A 19,346-nucleotide genomic window follows, 5' to 3' on the forward strand; every position below is an offset into this window, starting at 1 on the left:
AATCTCTTCATTTTTACTTTTTCCCTTTATCTTCACTCCTACTCCTAATCTCCCTCACCCAGGCACACACACTATTGCACTTGACAAAATTTTTTATATATTTATGCATCCTGGCAAAATATGAAGTGTTGCTTTTTGTTGTTATGACTGCTAGATGGCTACTTTTACTGCTATGCTTGTGTATCTATGTGTATCATACATGAATCATTCAAGTGCATTTGGAGTAGGGTATTGTTTTAAATTACTGAAATACAGGACTGATATTTGTTTTTACAGGACCACACATATATTGGACTTCAGTGTCCAGAAGTCACTTGCGTTTGGTTGTCTACGATAGGCAGATATTTACCAATATCACTATGTTTCATTTTAGGTGTTTGATTTTATTTTTCCTGGTTTAGTAGCAAAATACTGTACTGAATGAACAATGAATTCCAGCTGATTTCCAGTATACACAGTGCAGTGTTTATGTGAGGAAAACTATATATTTCCTGACAAACCATTTAAAATCACTTTCTATTAAATTCCCACACTAGCCCTGTTGAATGCATGGAATGCTGACATGAGAGACACAGTCCCTTCTTTTTTTTAAACCATATTAATACATTTTTATTGATAGCAGTTCTCATACCAGAATAGCAGAATAGGTTTACTACCACAACTATTGATATGCTTCGAAAAGTTTCTCACAGATAAAATTTCAAAATGCAGAGCTCTTGCAATTCAAATATCTTTGGGGCACTTCTTAATCACTGAAATACTAAATTATATTCACTATAGTTCAATGTTCTATAGGAAAACATACAACCACACTGATCCATGAATTTATCATTCAAAAATCATCAAATATATATTGTGAAGAAAATAAATTTCACTAAAAATTAGCATAAATTTAAAACAAAATCACCCTTCTATATCAAAAGTCATGAATCAAAAGAGGGGTTACATTAGTTACAGGAAGTATTTGAATGTTTCCTTTGATATCAACTCAGAATATAATTCAACAGTCCCTTCTTTGTGGAGGTAGAGTCTCCTAGGAGGACAGACTGGAAGCAACACAACATTTGTCTCAGCCCACACATGATGGAGAATTCAGGTGAGAGGATAAGAAGCTGCCCTAAACTTTTCCAGAAAATGTCATCCTCAACTGTGAGCGGTCTCACTACTGAAAGCATAAAGTGTAGGATGCTTGTGAAGGTAGTGAGGGGGCAGGTCCTGTGGGATTCAGAATGGTCCCAGGTTTCCAGAGGCAGGGGCAGGGGCAGGGGCAGGCTGCACCTTTAGGCCCAGGCCCAGGGGATAGAAGTGTCAGGGCTCTTCACAGCCCTTGTGTAGGGCAGGATAGCAGGTGTCTAGGCTTTGGGATTCTGAGTAGAACTCACCTGGGCTGTGATCTCACTCTCCTTCTATGACCTCTCTGGCCCTCAATTTTCTCATCTCTCAGTTGGGAGCCATTATTGTTGTGAGGGTCATGTGTGGTGAAGAAACCCATTTAGACTGTGCAGGGTCCTGAGAGCTTGTCTGCTGCCTTTAGGGCCTGAGAGGTTGAGAAAGGCTTTGGAAATCTAGAAAACAGAAAGAGGACAAAGTCTGGAAACACCTCCTTTAAGGGGTAGACAGAAATGAAGCAACCTGTGAAGGGACAGGCCAAGAATGTTCAACAATTTCACCTGAGAAAAACAAAAGTGAGGACTTTCCATAGATCCAGAAACTAGATCATTGATGAGATTAGAGAGAGGGGATTAAGGTAAGAGTGTCTTCCATGCCCTGGACAGAAGATGCAATCAGAGAGGAAGATGGGAGGTGTCATCAGCAGCCTGTAATCTCCCCAGGCTAATTGCATCTGCAATCTGTCCATTGGGATGAAGAGAAGGAATCTCACTACAGGCTTATAAAGGCCCAAGGGTCCAGATTCTGACCCCAGCAATGAACAGAGAAGGTGGTCTGTTTCATGCTTTCAGACTTGGATCCAGACCTGGATTGAGGAAGACCTTCTGCTCTGTGGGGAAGAAGCCAAGAGTCCCAGTGGGTGGAGCCAGGATACCCACAAAGGCCTTGAGGATACAGAGCAGCTCCCCCAGCACAGAGCCAAGACTGAGAAGCGTGAGCAGGTGAGCATGGACTTGGGGACAGAATCTCAGGTGGGCCTGAGCAGGGACAAACAAGCTACTCAGGGGACACTGTGTGACCCCACCCTGGTGGAGAAGGGCCAAGTTGGGGTGGTCTGGGAGGTCCTAGAGGGCAGGAGGTTCTCATTCCATTCATTTGGAACAGACTCTCTGGCTGGCAGAGTGGAAAATTCTGTGGGTTCAGAGGAGAATAGGGAGGAGGGAAGCTTCAGCTGTGGGTGTGGATGTGACCTGACATCTGCCTCTCACCTGCGGGAGGTGTGGGCAAGTCTCAGGGGCTCCTGTGGCTGGGGGGTGGGGGGCAGGTGTGGGTTTGGGACCTGCTGTGTGTCAAGCACCCTGCTCTCAGCTGTTCCGTTTTCTTCTCAATATATGGGCTCCCTAGTTAAGGTTTTATGTATGTGCCTGTGTTGTTACTTTATGGAAGATAAATAATTGCTGGCTATCATAAGGACATATACACACAGTTTCCTTTGATATTGTAATCAACTGTGTGAAATCTGTTTTAGTGTAACAGATATAAGGTTAACCTTTTAAGTCCTGTTTCTTTTTCTTTTTTCTTCTTTCGGGACTCAGGCCCCAGGGATTTTTGTTCTTTAACCTGCAATGCCTGTTGTGCCCAACGCTGTTCCCAGGTCCTTTTCCAAAATGTCTGTGCTCTTGTCTTCCTGTCTTAGAACGATAGTATTATTTTCATGTATTTGAACTTGCAGCCAGCTCAGGTCAATTACTTGTAATGGTGGTACATCATTTTTTTTTAATTGAAGTACAGTTGATTTACAATGTTTTGTTAATTTCTGCTGTATAGCAAAGTGATTCATATACATTTTTTTTTTCCATTATGGTTTATATCAGTTCCCTGTGTTATACAGTAGGACCTTGTTGTTTATCCATTCTATGTATAATAGTTTGCATCTGCTAACCCCAAACTCCCATTCTGTCCATCTCCCTCCCCTTCCCTTTTCCAACCACAAGTCTGTTCTCTATGTCTGTGAGTCTGTTTCTGTTTCATAGATAGGTTAATTTGTACCATGTCTTCTGTTATACATATAAATGGTATCATATGGCATTAGTCTTTCTCTTTCTGACTTAGTATGAAAATCTCTAGTTCCATCCATGTTACTGCAAATGGCATTATTTCATTCTTTTTAATGGCTGAGTAGAATTCTATTGTATATATATACCATATCTTCTTAATCCGTTCCTCTGTTGATGGACATTTAAGTTGTTTCCATGTCTTGTCTATTGTGAATAGTGCTGCAATGAACATAAGGGTGCATGTGTCGCTTTGGATTATAGTTTTGTCCAGCTATATGCCCAGAATTGAGATTTCCAGGTCATATGGTAATTCTATTTTTAGTTTTTAGGTTTTTTTTTTTTTTGTGGTACGCGGGCCTCTCACTGTTGTGGCCTCTCCCGTTGTGGAGCACAGGCTCTGGACACGCAGGCTCAGCGGCCATGGCTCACGGGTCCAGCTGCTCTGCGGCATGTGGGATCTTCCAGGACTGGGGCCCGAACCCGTGTCCCCTGCATTGGCAGGTGGACTCTCAACCACTGTGCCACCAGGGAAGCCCTATTTTTAGTTTTTTTGAGGAACCTCCATACTGTTTTGCATATTGGCTACACCAAATTACATTCACAGGTTGGTACGTCTTCTGAGTCTGCTGTAATCTCTAACTTTCCCCTTGGATAGAGAGACTGAAGGGGTGTAGACACTTTAGGATGGAGGAAGAGGGAGAGTTGTGGCTCAAAGAAAGAAGAGAAAAGCTGGCTGGTCTGGCTGGGGCAGGAGCACACTGAGAACACTGGTCAGCCTTGTGAACAGAGTTTTTACATAGAACAAGTTACGCTTGTAATTTAATGGGAAAATAGTAGAACAAACCCAATGTATCCTTTCCAAGTGTTGACAAAACAAAACACCACACACTGTTGGAGTGACTTCAACAGAAACTCATTTTCCCAGTTCTGGAGGCTGGAAGTTGAATATCAAAGTCCTGGCAGGTTCACTTTCTCCTGAGGCCTCTCTCCTAGGTGGCCTCCTCGTGGCTGTGACCTCACATGGCCTTTCCTCTGTGGGTGCCCATCCCTGATGTCTCTTCCCCTTCTAAGGACACCTGTCAATGTTGCATAAGGGCCTCTCCCCAGCAGCCTCATTTTACCTTAATCAGCACATTACAGACTTTATTACCAGATAGGGTCCCATTCTGATGTACTGGGAGTTAAGCTTCAACTACAGACCGTGGGGGGCACACAGTTCAGCCCACAACATCCCACGTACACATCCAGTGAGTGATGCCCCCAGCCAACCCTGCTCCTCATCACTGGGAAGCAAATCCTGCATATCATAGAGTTTTCAACGTAAATAGTGTACTCTGTGTCTTTCAAGTATAGGATGTCTTTTCATTAATAACCTTTAAAAAATTATCACATGTCCACAGTCCCAACTGACTACAATTGTCTTTTTGTTTGGATGTATGTATTTCAATTAAGAAAAAAAGCCTTGTCAAATATTGTTGATTATATACATGCTCTTTATTTCTGTAATATACATTCTTTTCCCTCTTGTTACTATTTTCTTGAAGGAGCCTGGTGAATTGTGCCATAGAGTTGCCCACACCTGGATTTTGCCGATTGTGTCCCTGTGCTGTTGATTTTCGTCACTACTGGGAGCAGTGGCTCTCTGTGAAGAAGAGGACCACCTAGAAAGCTTGCTTTCAGCCCATTAAGTAAAAGGGTCAGAAGTGCCAAAGGAAGCAGAGACTGACTGAGGCTTTCAGTCCTCCCGGCAGCTGCTGTAGGGTTGAAGGGAAGGGGTAGAAATAGGCCTGAGTGGCCACAGCTCCCTGCAGATCCTGGCAAACCTACTGGCAGCCGTGAAGGAGCAGAGAGAAGGCTGAAGGGCCAGGTGGTTCTCATTTGTCCCTATCCCTGGAGAGCCAGGTTTCTCTGAAGGGAGTCTCCTCAGACAGAAACCCTCCCTGCACAATGGCCCTGGCATCTTCCCTGGCACAGCTCCAAGCAGAGGCCAGCTGCCCCATCTGCCCGGATTACCTGAGAGATGCAGTGACCACTGACTGGGCACAACTCCTTGTTACCCCTGCATCCAGTAGTGCTGGAAGGGTCTCCACGACATCTTCCCCTGTCCTGTCTGCCTCCAGCCCTGCCCTGACAAGGGCATCAGGAGGAACAGCCAGTTATGTCTCATGATTGATTGTGTGAGGAACCTTCCCAACACGGAGGACATGAGGAAATGGCAGAAAGAGAAACCCCCGTGTGAGAAGCACAGGCATGTTCTGAGCCTGTTCTGTGAGAAGGACCTGGAGCTGCTGTGTCCCCAGTGCAGGGTCTCCTCTGACCACCGTGGTCACCCCCTGGCACCCATGGAGCAGGCTGCACCCTCTCCCAGGAGGCGGATCAAAGCCCACATTGAGCCCCTGACAAAGCAGCTTGAAGATGCTGAAAAGGCATTAGAGATGCAAATCTCCAAATCATCTGACTTGATGTGGGAGGTGGAGAATCAAAGGAATTAATTGTACTCTGAAGTTGTACACAGTAAGCATTTCTTGGGAATGGAGCACGATCTAGTTCATGTTAGGTTACTAAATGAAGAGAAGCGTGTTCAAGGTAAAATAATTGAAGAAAAAAACCAAATATCAAACCACAGACCCACGTTGCAAAGTCTGCTTGATGAAATAACTGAGAAGTGTTTGCAGCCTGACCTGGATTTACTGACAGACATTGAAAGGATCCACAGCACATATGAAAACTTAGAGAGTCCAGCAGGCTTTTCTTATGATTTAAAGGAGGAGGTTTTCACTCTCCCCCAACAATATTTTGGCCTCCACAAAATGATCAGCACATTTCACATAGACTTGACATTTAATCCTGAAACTGCTCACCACAGTCTCATCATCTCACAGGACAGGAAAACGGCAACATTTCGAGGGATGGAACCAAACTGTGTTCTTAATCCCGAGGCATTTACTTCTCACCTAGAAGTCTTGAGTTCTGAGGGATTTGATGCTGGCAGGCATTTTTGGCAGGTAAAAGAAAAAGGCCTGGGTGAATGGTCCTTAGGTGTGTGTAAAGAAACTTTCCCCAGAAATGCTCCATCATCACCATCACCAAGCAATGGCTGCTGGTGAATTCAGCTCTGGGGTACTACTCATGGCATACGGAATTCAGGATACACCTGTTGGATTGGTGTTTTTCTGGACTATGAGTTGGGGGAAGTTTCTTTTTACAATTTGAATGATAGATCTCATTTATATACATTCAGTGACATATTTACAGAAAGACTTATGCCCTATTTCTCTATTGGACCTTCTTCCAAATCTCTTACAATAAGTCTAGTTGAAGATGAGTGCTGAGCCCCCTTGGAAGACATTCTGTGTGTTCTACTTTCTTCCTGTGTTCAGGGAAAGTCCTTGCAATAAAGAGTTTGAGTCCATCTTTGATGTCTGACTGCCGATGTCTTTTTAATCCTCCCCCTCTGGCTTCACCTCTGTCCCATATCTGGGCAAATGGTCAGGGCAGCCTGACCTTGACTAGGTTTAGGGTGGTTCTAACCCAGGAAGGCCCTGCCTGCAGAGGAGCTCTTTCAAACCAGCAAAAACCTCCAAGCTAGTGGCTTTTTCCCCTTCTCTCAAGCCATTTTTGGACCGGTGGCCTCCCTGACTCCACATGAAGCTTCAGTGAGTGCAAATAAACCATTTTACACCCTCTTGGTGTGTTTGTGGCATTAGCAGTTTTGACAGCAGAATCAAATTTTGTGTGGCTTGAGTTTTGCCTCACTGGGTTGACCATAATGGTCCTTAGAATACTGTATAATCCAAGTTTATTTTTCAGATATTCTGATCCCCAGAGGCAGGGTATATTCATTTTTATTTTTCAGCTACCATAATGCAGGATGTTTCAGCCTATGTTTTCTTAAATTATAATACTGAACTTGCAATTCCCCATTTCTCCTGTGAAAAGTTTGGAAATCTATTACAAATTCCTTGAAAATGTAATATTTACCAAAAACAAAACAAAACAAAGGAAAAAAAACACTTCACACTATTGGTTCTTCCAGAAAATTCTATCACAAAATATCTAATTTGTCTTTTTTGAAGTATAGTTGATTCACAGTATTGTATTAGTTTCAGATGTAAAGCGAACTGATTCAGTAGTGTATGTATGTATATATACTGTACTATAGAGTAAATCCTGTTGTTTATTTTATGTAGGGTGGGATGTACCTGTTACTCCCACAGTCCTAATTTATCCCTCCCTCCTCTCCTGTTTGGTAACCATGAGTTTTCTATTTCTGTGAGTCGGTTTCTCTTTTGTATATAAGTTCATTTTTACTATATTTTAGATTTCACATATAAGTGATATCATATATTTGCCTTTCTCCATCTTACTTACTTCACTCAGCATGACAATCTCTAGGCCCATCCATGTTGCTGCAGATGGCATTATTTTATTCTTTTCTATGGCTATTTTATTCTATAATATTCTTTCTATTTTATTCTTTTCTATGGAGTAATATTCCATTGTATATATGTACCACATCTTCTTTATCCATTCTTCTGTTGATGGACATTTAGGTTGCTTCCATGACTTTGCTATTGTAAGTAGTGCCGCTATGAACATTGTGGTGCACATATCTGTTCGAATTAGAGTTTTCCTCTTTTCCGGATATATGCCTAGGATTGGGATTGCTGGATCATATGGTAACTCTATACTTTCTAAGGAACCTCCATACTGTTTTCCATTGTGGCTGAACGAATTTACCTTCCCATGAACAGTGTAGAAGGGTTCCCTTTTCTCCACACCCTCTCCAACATCTATTATTTGTAGACTTTTTGATGATGGCCATTCTGACCAGTGGGAGGTGATACCTCATTGATGTTTTGATTGCTTTTCTCCAATAATTAGCCACATTGGGCATCTTTTCATTTGCTCGTTGGCCATCTGGATGTCTTCTTTGGAAAAATGTCTATTTAAGTCCTCTGCACATTTTTTGATTGGGTTTACTTTGTCCATGTTGAGTTGTTTGAACTCTTTGTATATTTTGGAAATTAAGCCCTTTTTGGTTGCATCATTTGCAAATATTTTCTCCCAGTCCATAGGTTGTCTTTTCATTTTATTTATGGTTTTCTGTTCTGTGCAGAAGCATATAAGTTTGATTAGGTCCCATTTGTTTATTTTTGCTTTTTTTTTTTTTTTTTTTTTTTTTTGCCTTGGGAGACTGATCTAAGAAAACATTGCAGTGATTTCTGTCAGAGAATGTTTTGCCCTGTTCTAGGAGTTTTCTGCTGTCATGTCTTATATCTACGTCTTTAAGAAATTTTATTTTTGTGTATGGTGTGAGGGAGTGTTCAAACTTTATTGATTTACATACAGTGGTCCACCTTTCCCAACATCACTTGCTGAAGGGACAGTCTTTTCTCCCTTGTATATTCTTGCCTACTTTTTAAAATTAATGGACTGTAGGTGTGTGGGTTTATTTCTGGGCCCTGTATTCTGTTCCATTGATCCATATGTCTGTTTTTGTGTCAATACTATGCTGTTTTGATTCCTAAAGCTTTGTAGTAGTCCTCTGAAATTTGTAGGGTACTTTCTTCTTTTTTTAAGACTTGCTTTGGCAATTCTGGGCCTTTTGAGGTCCCATATAAATTTTAGGATTCTTTGTTCTTGCTCTGTGAAAAATGTCATGGGTCATTTGATAAGGATCACATTAAATCTGTAGATTGCTTTGGGAAGTATGACCATTTTAACTATATTAATTCTTCCAAGAGCATGGGATATCTTTCTATTTCCTTGAATCATCTTCAATTTCCTTTATCAGTGTTTTATACTTCTCAGCATGTAAGTATTTCACCTCCTTGCTTAGGTTTATTCTGAGGGGTTTCTTTTTTTTTTCAATGTGATTTTTTTTGTTTTTTGGTACGCAGGCCTCTCACTGTTGTGGCCTCTCCCGTTGCGGAGCACAGGACGCGCAGGCTCAGCAGCCATGGCTCACGGACCTAGCTGCTCCGCGGCAGGTGGGATTTTCCCGGACCGGGGCAAGAACTCGTGTCCCCTGCATCGGCAGGTGGACTCTTAACCACTGTGCCACCAGGGAAGCCCTCAATGTGATTTTAAATGTGATTTTTTTTAACTTTCTCTTTTTGATATTTCACTGTTAATGTAAAGAAATTCAACAAATTTCTGTATGTTAATCTTGTATCTTGCTACCTTGCTCAATTCAACAGTTCTAATAGTTTTTGCGTGGAGTCTTTAGGATTTTCTATATAGAGTATCATGATAATGGCATATACTGACAATATTACCTCTTTCCTTCCAATTTGCATACATTTTATTTATTTTTCTTGTCTGAATGCTATCACTAGGAGGTCCAATACTCTGTTGAATAGAGGTGATGAGATTGAGCATCCTTGTCTTTTTCCAGAATTTAGCAGGCAATCTTTCAGCTTTTCACTGTTGAGTATTATGTTGGTCGTTGGTCATAAATGGTTTAAATTATGTTGATATATATCCCCTCTATACCCACTTTGGTGAGAGTTTTTGTCATGCAGGGATGTTAAATGTATTAAATGATTTTTCAGCATCTATTGAGATGGTCAGGTGGTTTTTATCTTTTGTTGATGTGGTTTATCACATTGATTGATTTGTGTATGTTAAACCATCCTTGTGAACTTACGATGAATTCTACTTGGTCATCTTGAATGATCTTTCTTTTTTAAAAAATTTTATTGGATTATAGTTGATTTACAGTGCTGTATTAGTTTCAGGTATACAGCAAAGTGAATCAGTTATACATACACACACACCCACTATTTCCTAGATTCTTTTCCCATATAGGCCATTACAAAGTATTGAGTAGAGTTCCCTGCGCTATACAGTAGGTCTTTATTAGTTATCTATTTTATATACGGTAGCATGTATATGTCAATCCCATTCTCCCAATTAACCCCTCCCCCCTTAGCCCCTGGAAACCATAAGTTTGTTTTCTATATCTGTATCTCTACTTCTGTTTTGTAGATAAGTTCATTTGTACACTTTATTTAGATTCCACATATAAGTGGAATATGCACAAAAAGCAAAAAAAATATCATATGATATTTGTCTTTCTCTCATCATGTCAATCTTTAGGTCAATCCATGTTGCTGCAAATGGCTTTATTTTGTTCTTTTTTATGGCTGAGTAATATTCCATTGTATATATGTACCACATCCTCTTTATCCATTCCTCTGTTGATGGACATTTAGGTTGCTTCCATGTCCTGGTTATTGTAAACAGTGCTGTAATGAACATTGGGGTGCATGTATCTTTTCAAATTATGGTTTTCTCCTAATATATGCCCAGGGGTGGGCTTGCTGGTATAATCTTTTTTATGTCTCTTGGATTTGGTTTGCTAATATTTTGTTGAGAATTCTGGCATCTGTATTCATCTAAGATATTCACCTATAATTGTATTTTTTGGTGGTATCTTTGTCTTCTTTTGGTATCAGGGTGCTGGTGGCTTCATAGAATGTCTTTGAGAGTGTTGCTTCCTTTTCAGAATTTTTGCAGAGTTTTTGAAGGATCAGTATAAATTATTCTTTGTAGACTTGATACATTTCCCCAGTGAAGCCATCTGGTCCTGGACTTTTGTTTGCAGGGAGTTTCTTTTTCCTATAAATTTTATTTTATTTCTACTGATCTGTCTGTTCAAATTATCTGTTTCTTCTTGATTCATTTTGCCATGCTGTATTTTCTAAAAACTGGTCGATTTCTTCTAGGTTGCCCATTTTGTTGGCATATAACTGTTCATAATATTTTCTTATGGTATTTTTTATTTCTGCAATATCCGTTGTTATTTCTTCTCTTTCGTTGCTTATTTTGTTTAATGGGTCCTGTCTCTTTTCTTCTTGGTGAACCTAGCCAGAGGTTTGTCAATTGTGTTTATCCTTCCAAAAAAACAGCTCTTGGTTTTATTAATTTTCTATATTGTTTTTATTAATCTCTTTTATTTATTTCATCTCTCATCTTTATTATTTCCTTCCTTTTTCTGACTTTCAGTTTTGTTTGTCCTTTCTCTAATTCTTACAGGTGGTAGGTTAGGTTGTTCATGTGGAGTGCTTCTTGTTTTATGAGGAGGTTCTGTATGGCTATAGACTTCCTGCTTAGAACTGATTTTGCTGCTTCCCATAGCATTTATATGGTTATGTTTCCATTGCTGTTTGGCTCAAGGTATTTTTAAATTTTCTATTTGATTTCATAGTTGACCCAATAGCTTTTTAGTTGCCTGTTGTTTAGTCCCCATGTATTCATTTTTTTCTCATTTCTCTTTCTGTGGTTGATTTCTAATTTCATGCCATTGAGGTCAGAAAAGATGCTTGAAATAATTTCTACCCTCTTAAATTTGTTAAGGCTTGTTTTGTGTCCTAGACTGTGGTCTATCCTAGAGAATGTTCCATATTCATTTGAAATAATGTGTATTCTGGGGTTTTTTTGGATGTGGCATCCTGTATGTATCAATTAAGTCTAGCTGTCTTATTGTGTCATTTAGGATTTCTGTTGCCATATTGATTTTCTGCCTGGAAGATGTGTCCATTGATGTCATTGGACTGTTAAAGTCTCTGACTCTTACCATATTCCTGTCAATTTCTCCTTCTCTGTCTGTTAGTATTTGTTTTATGTATTTAGGTGCTCCTATACGGGGTGCATATATGTTAAAGAGTTTGATAGCCTCTTAAGGTATTGACTCTTTTACCATTATATAGAGTCCTACTTCATCTTTCTTTCTGGCTTTTGTCTTAAAGTCTATTTTGTCTGGCATGTGTATTGATACCACTACTTTCTTGTAATTTCCATTTGGATGAAATATTTTTTCCTCCCCTCACTTCCAAAATATGTGTGTCTTTTGCCTTAAAGTAGGTCTCTTGTAGACAGCATGTTGTAGATTCTTGTTTTATTTTCCAATCTGCCACTGTATGTCTTTTGATCGGACCTTTTAGTCCATTGATATTTAAAGTACTTTTTCAACCATAATTCAAAAAGAGTCATGTACCACAATGTTCATTGCAGCACTATTTACAATAGCCACGAAATGGAAGCACCCTAAGTGTTCATTGACAGATGAATGGATAAAGAAGATGTGGCCCATATATATAGTGGAATATTACTCAGCCATAAAAAGAAACGAAATTGAGTTATTTGTAGTGAGGTGGATGGACCTAGAGTCTGTCATACAGAGTGAAGTACGTCAGAAAGAAAAACAAATAGCATATGCTAACACATATGTATGGAATCTAAAAAAAAGGGGAAAAATGTTCTGAAGAACCTAGGGGCAGGACAGGAATAAAGACGCAGACACAGAGAATGGACTTGAGGACACAGGGAGGGGGAAGGGTAAGCTGGGACGAAGTGAGAGAGTGGCATGGACATATACACACTGCCAAATGTAAAATAGATAGCTAGTGGGAAGCAGCCGCATAGCACAGGGAGATCAGCTTGGTGCTTTGTAACCACCTAGAGGGGTGGGAGAGGGAGGGTGGGAGGGAGATGCAAGAGGGAGGACATATGGAGATATATGTATACATATAGCTGATTCACTTTGTTATACAGCAGAAACTAACACAACATTGGAAAGCAATTATACTCCAATAAAGATTAAAAAAAAAGTATAGTGAACAAATCTATCATTCTAATTGAAGAAGGAAACCTCACCCAACTCATAGTTCAGAAAAATACCAATCTTACTGGGTTCTACCATGGACAGGATGGTTTCTCTTAGGACTTGACACAACATAAGTTCTCTAAACATATCACCCATCTGCCTAGAATCGACCCTCAACTACTGGGTGATTTCGCCAGTTCCTAGGAAAATAATCTCAGCACAGTCTTGTTTCCCACTTCTATCTCGCAATAATGTCTGCCAGAATGAAATCTATTACAACATGGGACAGCAGGACAGAGATAAAATCTACTTGGGTAATAAAAAGTTTGGCTTTCTCTTTCCATATTGCACAATTTTTCCATCCTCGGAGACAATAAGTTGAGGATGTGTTGTTTCAAGGTCTAAAATCACGTCTACTAGAAATGGCTTGGTAATTCTATCAATGCCAGAATATTGTAGAGGAAGGTTAAATCCATACTTGTTTAATTGGAATGAAAATGCTCAGAGCATTTCAGGATTTGATACTTGCACTGGATACTCTTAACCTGCCTCAGTAATTCCAGTTCTGACTGCACACACTTACCCGCTACCTCCCTCAGCAGATGTTTCAATGTGGAAGCATGATCTGTAAATGTTACAAAGTTTTCATAGAGTTTTGTTAAAATGTCCATCTCTTCATCTTCCATCTGCCTGGGAATATCCTCTTGCTGATTCTGTAGAAACAGTCTAAATTTGCTCACATTCAGAATTTATTTCTTCTCTCCTATATTTAACCTGCTTCCTCTGTTCAACTGATTGGCTGGCTTGCAGAGTTATCACTTTTTCAACTTGTTCCATATCACTCTTCAAGGGCTCAACGGTACACGTAGAATTTTCTTGTGATGAGAGGCAGCTTTCTTAATGGGGCAAATGTAGTGTTTCCATTGTTGAATGAAGAAACTGCACTGTGTACATAAAACCTCTAGGTCCTTCCCTAAAAAGGGTCAGAAACTGATTGTGCTTCTCACACACAGAACTCTCTTTCTGCCCCTTCCACGTGCTCCTTCTGATCTGGAGTAAATTAGCAATTTCAGTCAAATGACTGAGCTGGGGAAGGTATCACCTAGGTCCTTCCAAGCCATGTTGATGCATGAGTGACAGAAGTTGTGCCCACAGTTGATGGTTACTGGATCTTTCCAGTTATCCACACAGATGGGGGTAGCTAGACACCTCTTGTGGCTGTACCAAGGCTGTCACGAACTCCACTGAGTTGAGAACAGAAGTGGTGGATAAGAATGCTCCCTCTGGCAAGGCCTGCTCAAGCTCAAGACCCAGTGAGAAGTGGATATCCTCCCCCAGCGATAGCAGATTGAACAGTTTTATGTTTCACTGGACCGCCATACTGATGACAGCCACCGAAGTCATGTTCAGTCCCCTGTACCTACTTCAACTTGAAGGGCAAGGGAGATTCACTGCTTGTAGCTCTATCACAAATTAGCCCACCCAGATTTAACATTAATGACTTTCTTCTACAAGTAACTAACCACAGGTTCAAGCAAGTAATCTCTCCACTGGGGAGAAAAGCTTTTAATTTCAAAATTTCCTAGACTGGCAATCACAATATAATAATTATTTCAGGCAAGAATCATCAATGACTGCAAATACTGTAAGGTAAAATTTCATGGGAAATAATATATTCACACAATCTCAAAATATCACTCTGAGAATTATAGTTCATGTATAGAGAGACAAAATAAGTGCTTTACAATGTAGACTAGAGAACCCCTCCTGACCAATGAATGGATAAATTGATGGCCTGCGATGGGAAGAAAAACGGCACATATGGAACAGTTCTGCCCCCCCCCCCACCATTACCCAAATCTAATCACAGGGAAATAATCACCAAAATTGAAACCATGGAACATTCAATGGTCTTAAACACTGCATAAACAAGAATGACACTGAAAAAGAAATTATGGGGGAGTGTTCTACATTAAAAGAGACTAAAGAAACAACTAAGAGAAATTCATGATCTTAAGCTTTGATTCTAGATAGGCAGGAAAACTGCTGTAAAGTGGATAGTATGGGACAAAAGGGAAATTTTGAATATGCACTATTTATTGGACAAGAGTAATATCATAGTTAACCATCTTGAATTCTAAAATTACACTTTAGCTACATAAGAAAGTATTCTATTCTTAGGAAATACATAATGAAATACTTATAGATGAGGGGTCATGAACTTTGAATGTTACTCTGAAATACCACTTTACCAAAAGCAGGTGTCATGGTTTTGATATGATGTGGGAGTGTGATGGCTGTGACTATAAGACTTCATAGAGATGGAATAGTTCTCTATTTGGTGGTGGCTACATGAATCTGCATGTGATAAGTGTCACAGAACTATATGTACTCATTTGACCAATATCAAATTCTTGGTTTTCATATAATATTGCTAAGAAACATGGGAACGTAGACAGTGGGTCCATGGGACCCCTCTGTACTATCTTTAAAAGTTCCTTGAATCTATCATTATTTCAAAATATTAAAGTTTAGGACCCAGGTTATAATCCTCAGTTTGGCTCAAATGAAATTCCCGTTTTTCTTCTTAACTTGATTGTTAATTGAATTTTGTCAAAAACATGTACTATTTTTTATACTTAAAAAAAATCATAATGTTGATATCTATAGTCAGTATCACATTGATTAATAGCCACTCTCCTTCATGGACACGTCGCCTTCATCTGGCTCTATCAAGACCACTTTCAGAATGACGTTGTTAATCCACTAATTGCCAAATCCAACGGATTTTTTTTTACATGTATATGAAATATTTTTATTGTTAGTTTTATAGAAACAGGGTTGTATTATTCACACTTTTCCGCATCTTGCTTTTCTTTTTTTTTGAATTTTTTTGAATTTTATTTATTTTTTTATACAGCAGGTTCTTATTAGTCATACATTTTATACACATCAGTGTATACATGTCAATCTCAATCTCCCAATTCATCACACCCCCACCCCCACCCCCACCCCCTTCTGCTTTCCCCCCTTGTTGTCCATATGTTTGTTCTCTACATCTGTGTGTCAATTTCTGCCCTGCAGACCACTTCACCTATACCATTTTTCTAGATTCCACATATATGCCTTAATATATGATATTTGTTTTTCTCTTTCTGACTTACTTCACTCTGTATGACAGTCACTAGATTCATCCACGTCTCTACAAATGACCCAATTTCATTCCTGTTTATGGCTGAGTAATATTCCATTGTATATATGTATCACACCTTCTTTATCCATTCATCTGTCGATGGGCATTTAGGTTGCTTCCATGACCTGGCTACTGTAAATAGTGCTTCAGTGAACACTTGGGTGTATGGGTCTTTATGAATTATGGTTTTCTCTGGGTATATGCCCAGTAGTGGGATTGCTGGGTCATATGGTAATTCTATTTTTAGTTTTTTAGGGAACCTTCATACTGTTCCCCATAGTGGCTGTATCAATTTACATTCCCACCAACAGTGCAAGAGGGTTCCCTTTTCTCCACACCCTCTCCAGCATTTGTTGTTTGTAGATTTTCTGATGATGCCCATTCTGACTGGTGTGAGGTGATATCTCATTGTAGTTTTGATTTGCATTTCTCTAATAATTAGTGATGTTGAGCAGCTTTTCATGTGCTTCTTGGCCATCTGTATGTCTTCTTTGGAGAAATGTCTATTTAAGTCTTCTGCCCATTTTTTGATTGAGTTGTTTGTTTTTTACTATTGAGCTGCATGAGCTGTTTATATATTTTGGAGATTAATCTTTTGTCTGTTGATTCATTTGCAAATATTTTTTTCCCATTCTGAGGGTTGTCTTTTCATCTTGTTTGTAGTTCCCTTTGTTCTGCAAAAGCTTTTAAGTTCCATTAGGTCTCTTTTGTTTATTTTTGAAAAACATGTACTATTGATTCATTTCCTTGGTAAAAATCTAGTAACTGGAAGAAGTGACAAACGAGGTACCTAGAGAATCCAGAAGGCTGTATGTGGTCCCTTTGCAGCGCCCTCTAGTTGTTCTGAATGTGTGGTTCCCAGACCAACATCATCAGCATCACCTGGGAGATGGTTAAAAATGCAGCTTCCTGGGTCCCACCTGGGATCTACTGTGTCAGAACATACAGGGGTGGCTCAGCAGTCTGTGTACAGGCCTTCCTCCTTTCATCACGCTGTGACTTATTTACAAATGGAGGGATGGTGGTACCCTGCATCGAGCAGGGCTATTGGTGCCATCTTTCCAGCAGCGTTTGCTCACTTCATGCCTCTGTGCCACATTTTGGTAATTCTCACAATATGTCAGTTTTTCATCATTATTATATTTGAATGGTGACCTGTGATGAGTGATCTTTGAAGTTACTACTATCACCCGCTGAAGGTTCATATGATGGTTGTTAGCATGGCAATAAAAAATTTTTAATTAAGGCATTACATTGTTTTTTAGACAAAATGCTATTGCACACATGATAGACTACAGTACAGTGTAAACACACTTTTGATACACATTGGGAAACCAAAACACTTGCATGACTCACTATTTTGTGATAGTCCTGTTCTTGGAGTAGTCTGGGACCAAACCCACATTTTCTGAGTTATGCATGTGTCAGTAATATCTCTGAGTGATTCTGACACATGCTGAAATTTAAAACTGATTTACAAACACTTTCTATGTGCTCCCCCTCACTGGAGAGGCCACAGTTACCAGCTGTGTCCTAAAGGTTCCTCAATCTCTAGGTGTGGTTCAGGTGGATCTACCTGAAAGTCTTGTGTCCAAATGCCATTTGGCCATTTCTAGATGTCTCTTCCCCAATTGTCAACACTTCACTCTGTCTTACATTGAATTAATTACCCCTCCTAGCCTGTTAGGAGGTAGGTAATCACGGGATTACCTATTTCAGTGAATAATATCTCCACACCCAATGGCCCACACCACTTTTCCTCAACTCCATTTCTCTCTCCCAAATCAGGGTGGCAGCAGCTCTCACCAGGGCCACTTCTCTATTATCCTAAATGGCCCATTCGCTGGGTCCTCTTCAGTCCCTGTCATCATTCTGTTCTCTGGAATGCACTTTTCAAAAAAAAATTGATCTTATTACACCTCTGCTTTAAAAACTCATCTCCTTTACTGTTATTAGGATAAGTATCCTGACCCTAGACTGGGGGCTTGTGAGGGGAGATTGTTAGCAATGCCTGTTTTTTAATACCTGGCTTCTTATTTCAGACCTGCATTCTCTTTGTGACAATACATCAAGCTGTACGCTAATGAATTCTACAACTTTTTTGATGTATGTGAGACTTCCATAGACAAATTTATTTAAAAATGCACAAGCCAGGATCAGATCCAGTGACCCCTCCATCCTGACTACAGAGGGGATGACAAGGAGTGTCCTGAGCCACTCAATCATGAGAGAGCTCTTTCTCTCACCAGAGTTGGAAACCATTACAGCCGCCAGTAAGGCAAACTGGTGTTCACACTCCTGGCCTGAGCACAGCTGTGTGAACGTGGGGCTGGCACACAGTAGGGGCACAGCTGGTAAGTGGCTGAGCCAGTGTCAGATCCACTCTCACAGGAACCACACTCTTCAGATCTGAGACTCACAGTAGAGGCTAATGGGTATCTGCTTCAGATGCAATTATAATCTTCCTCACTACAAGAGTCACTTTCTGTCTTCTCACTGCTTGCTTGAGTCTCAAGTACCCGAGGAGGTAGGTTCTACTACCAACTCACTTCACAGAGCATGAAATCGAGGCACAGGGGGGTGAGCTCACCTGTGCTCCCAAGCTTCCAGCTGATAACCGGCAGAGCCCGGACTCAAACCCAGAGTCTTGTTCCAGAGTCCACTCCACACTGACCACACCTAGGGTCACTGGGACAGGGCAGAGGACAGGGGACATTGTGCAGCTTGGAGGTGGGGCTGGAAGGAAGGCTACTTGAGACCCCACCATGATGCACGTCTGTGGTCACACAGCTAGTTAGTGAGTGACCAGGGGTCTGAACTCAGTTTCCTCTTACTGCACATCCCTGTTATCACCGTTTCCCTTGGCTGGGGGTCACCAAAATGCTTGCTGCAAATGCAGATTCCCTGGCTCACCTATGGAGACAGAACAGAAGCAGTTTCTTTTTTTAAGTAAACATTTATGGATGTAGACCATACATACATAAAGACACACACACATCATTTTACATATCCTGAGAATGATTACAAAGTGAACATAGTCCCATAAAGCCACCAAGCCCACAGATAGAACAGTACCTGCTCCCTTTCCCCTCCTGGCCACTCTCCATCACTGCCTCCACTCTCCTCCCCAAAGATAACTGCCACCTGCTGCTAAACCATGCACTGGTTTGGCCTGGTTTTGATCTTCATATGAGGGGAGCCATACACAGTATGTTATTGTATTTCTGGACTCTTCAGCTCAATATGATAGGTGGGGAATTCATCCTTATTTTTCTGTTTTTCAGATCCCTTTTCTTGGTGAATAGTAGTCCATTGCATGCCTGTACTGCTGTTCATTAGTTCATTCTGTTGCTGAAAGCCCTTGGGTTGTTTC

At 40.4% G+C, this 19,346-nt stretch overlaps 1 protein-coding gene across 1 annotated transcript; it reads right to left on the minus strand.

Annotated features, from left to right (window-relative positions):
- Nucleotides 1-13,086: 13,086 nt before the first annotated feature.
- On the minus strand, nt 13,087-18,740 carry LOC116753988 (tripartite motif-containing protein 60-like). The gene is given in 7 exon segments (XM_032632000.1): nt 13,087-13,280; nt 13,283-13,508; nt 13,510-13,628; nt 13,631-13,755; nt 13,757-13,868; nt 13,871-14,009; nt 18,564-18,740. Coding segments are annotated over 7 exon segments (1,092 nt in total).
- Between the last annotated feature and the right edge of the window lie 606 nt (nt 18,741-19,346).

This window comes from Phocoena sinus, chromosome 5 (genome assembly GCF_008692025.1).
Source record: "Phocoena sinus isolate mPhoSin1 chromosome 5, mPhoSin1.pri, whole genome shotgun sequence".
Classification (NCBI taxonomy): domain Eukaryota; kingdom Metazoa; phylum Chordata; class Mammalia; order Artiodactyla; family Phocoenidae; genus Phocoena; species Phocoena sinus.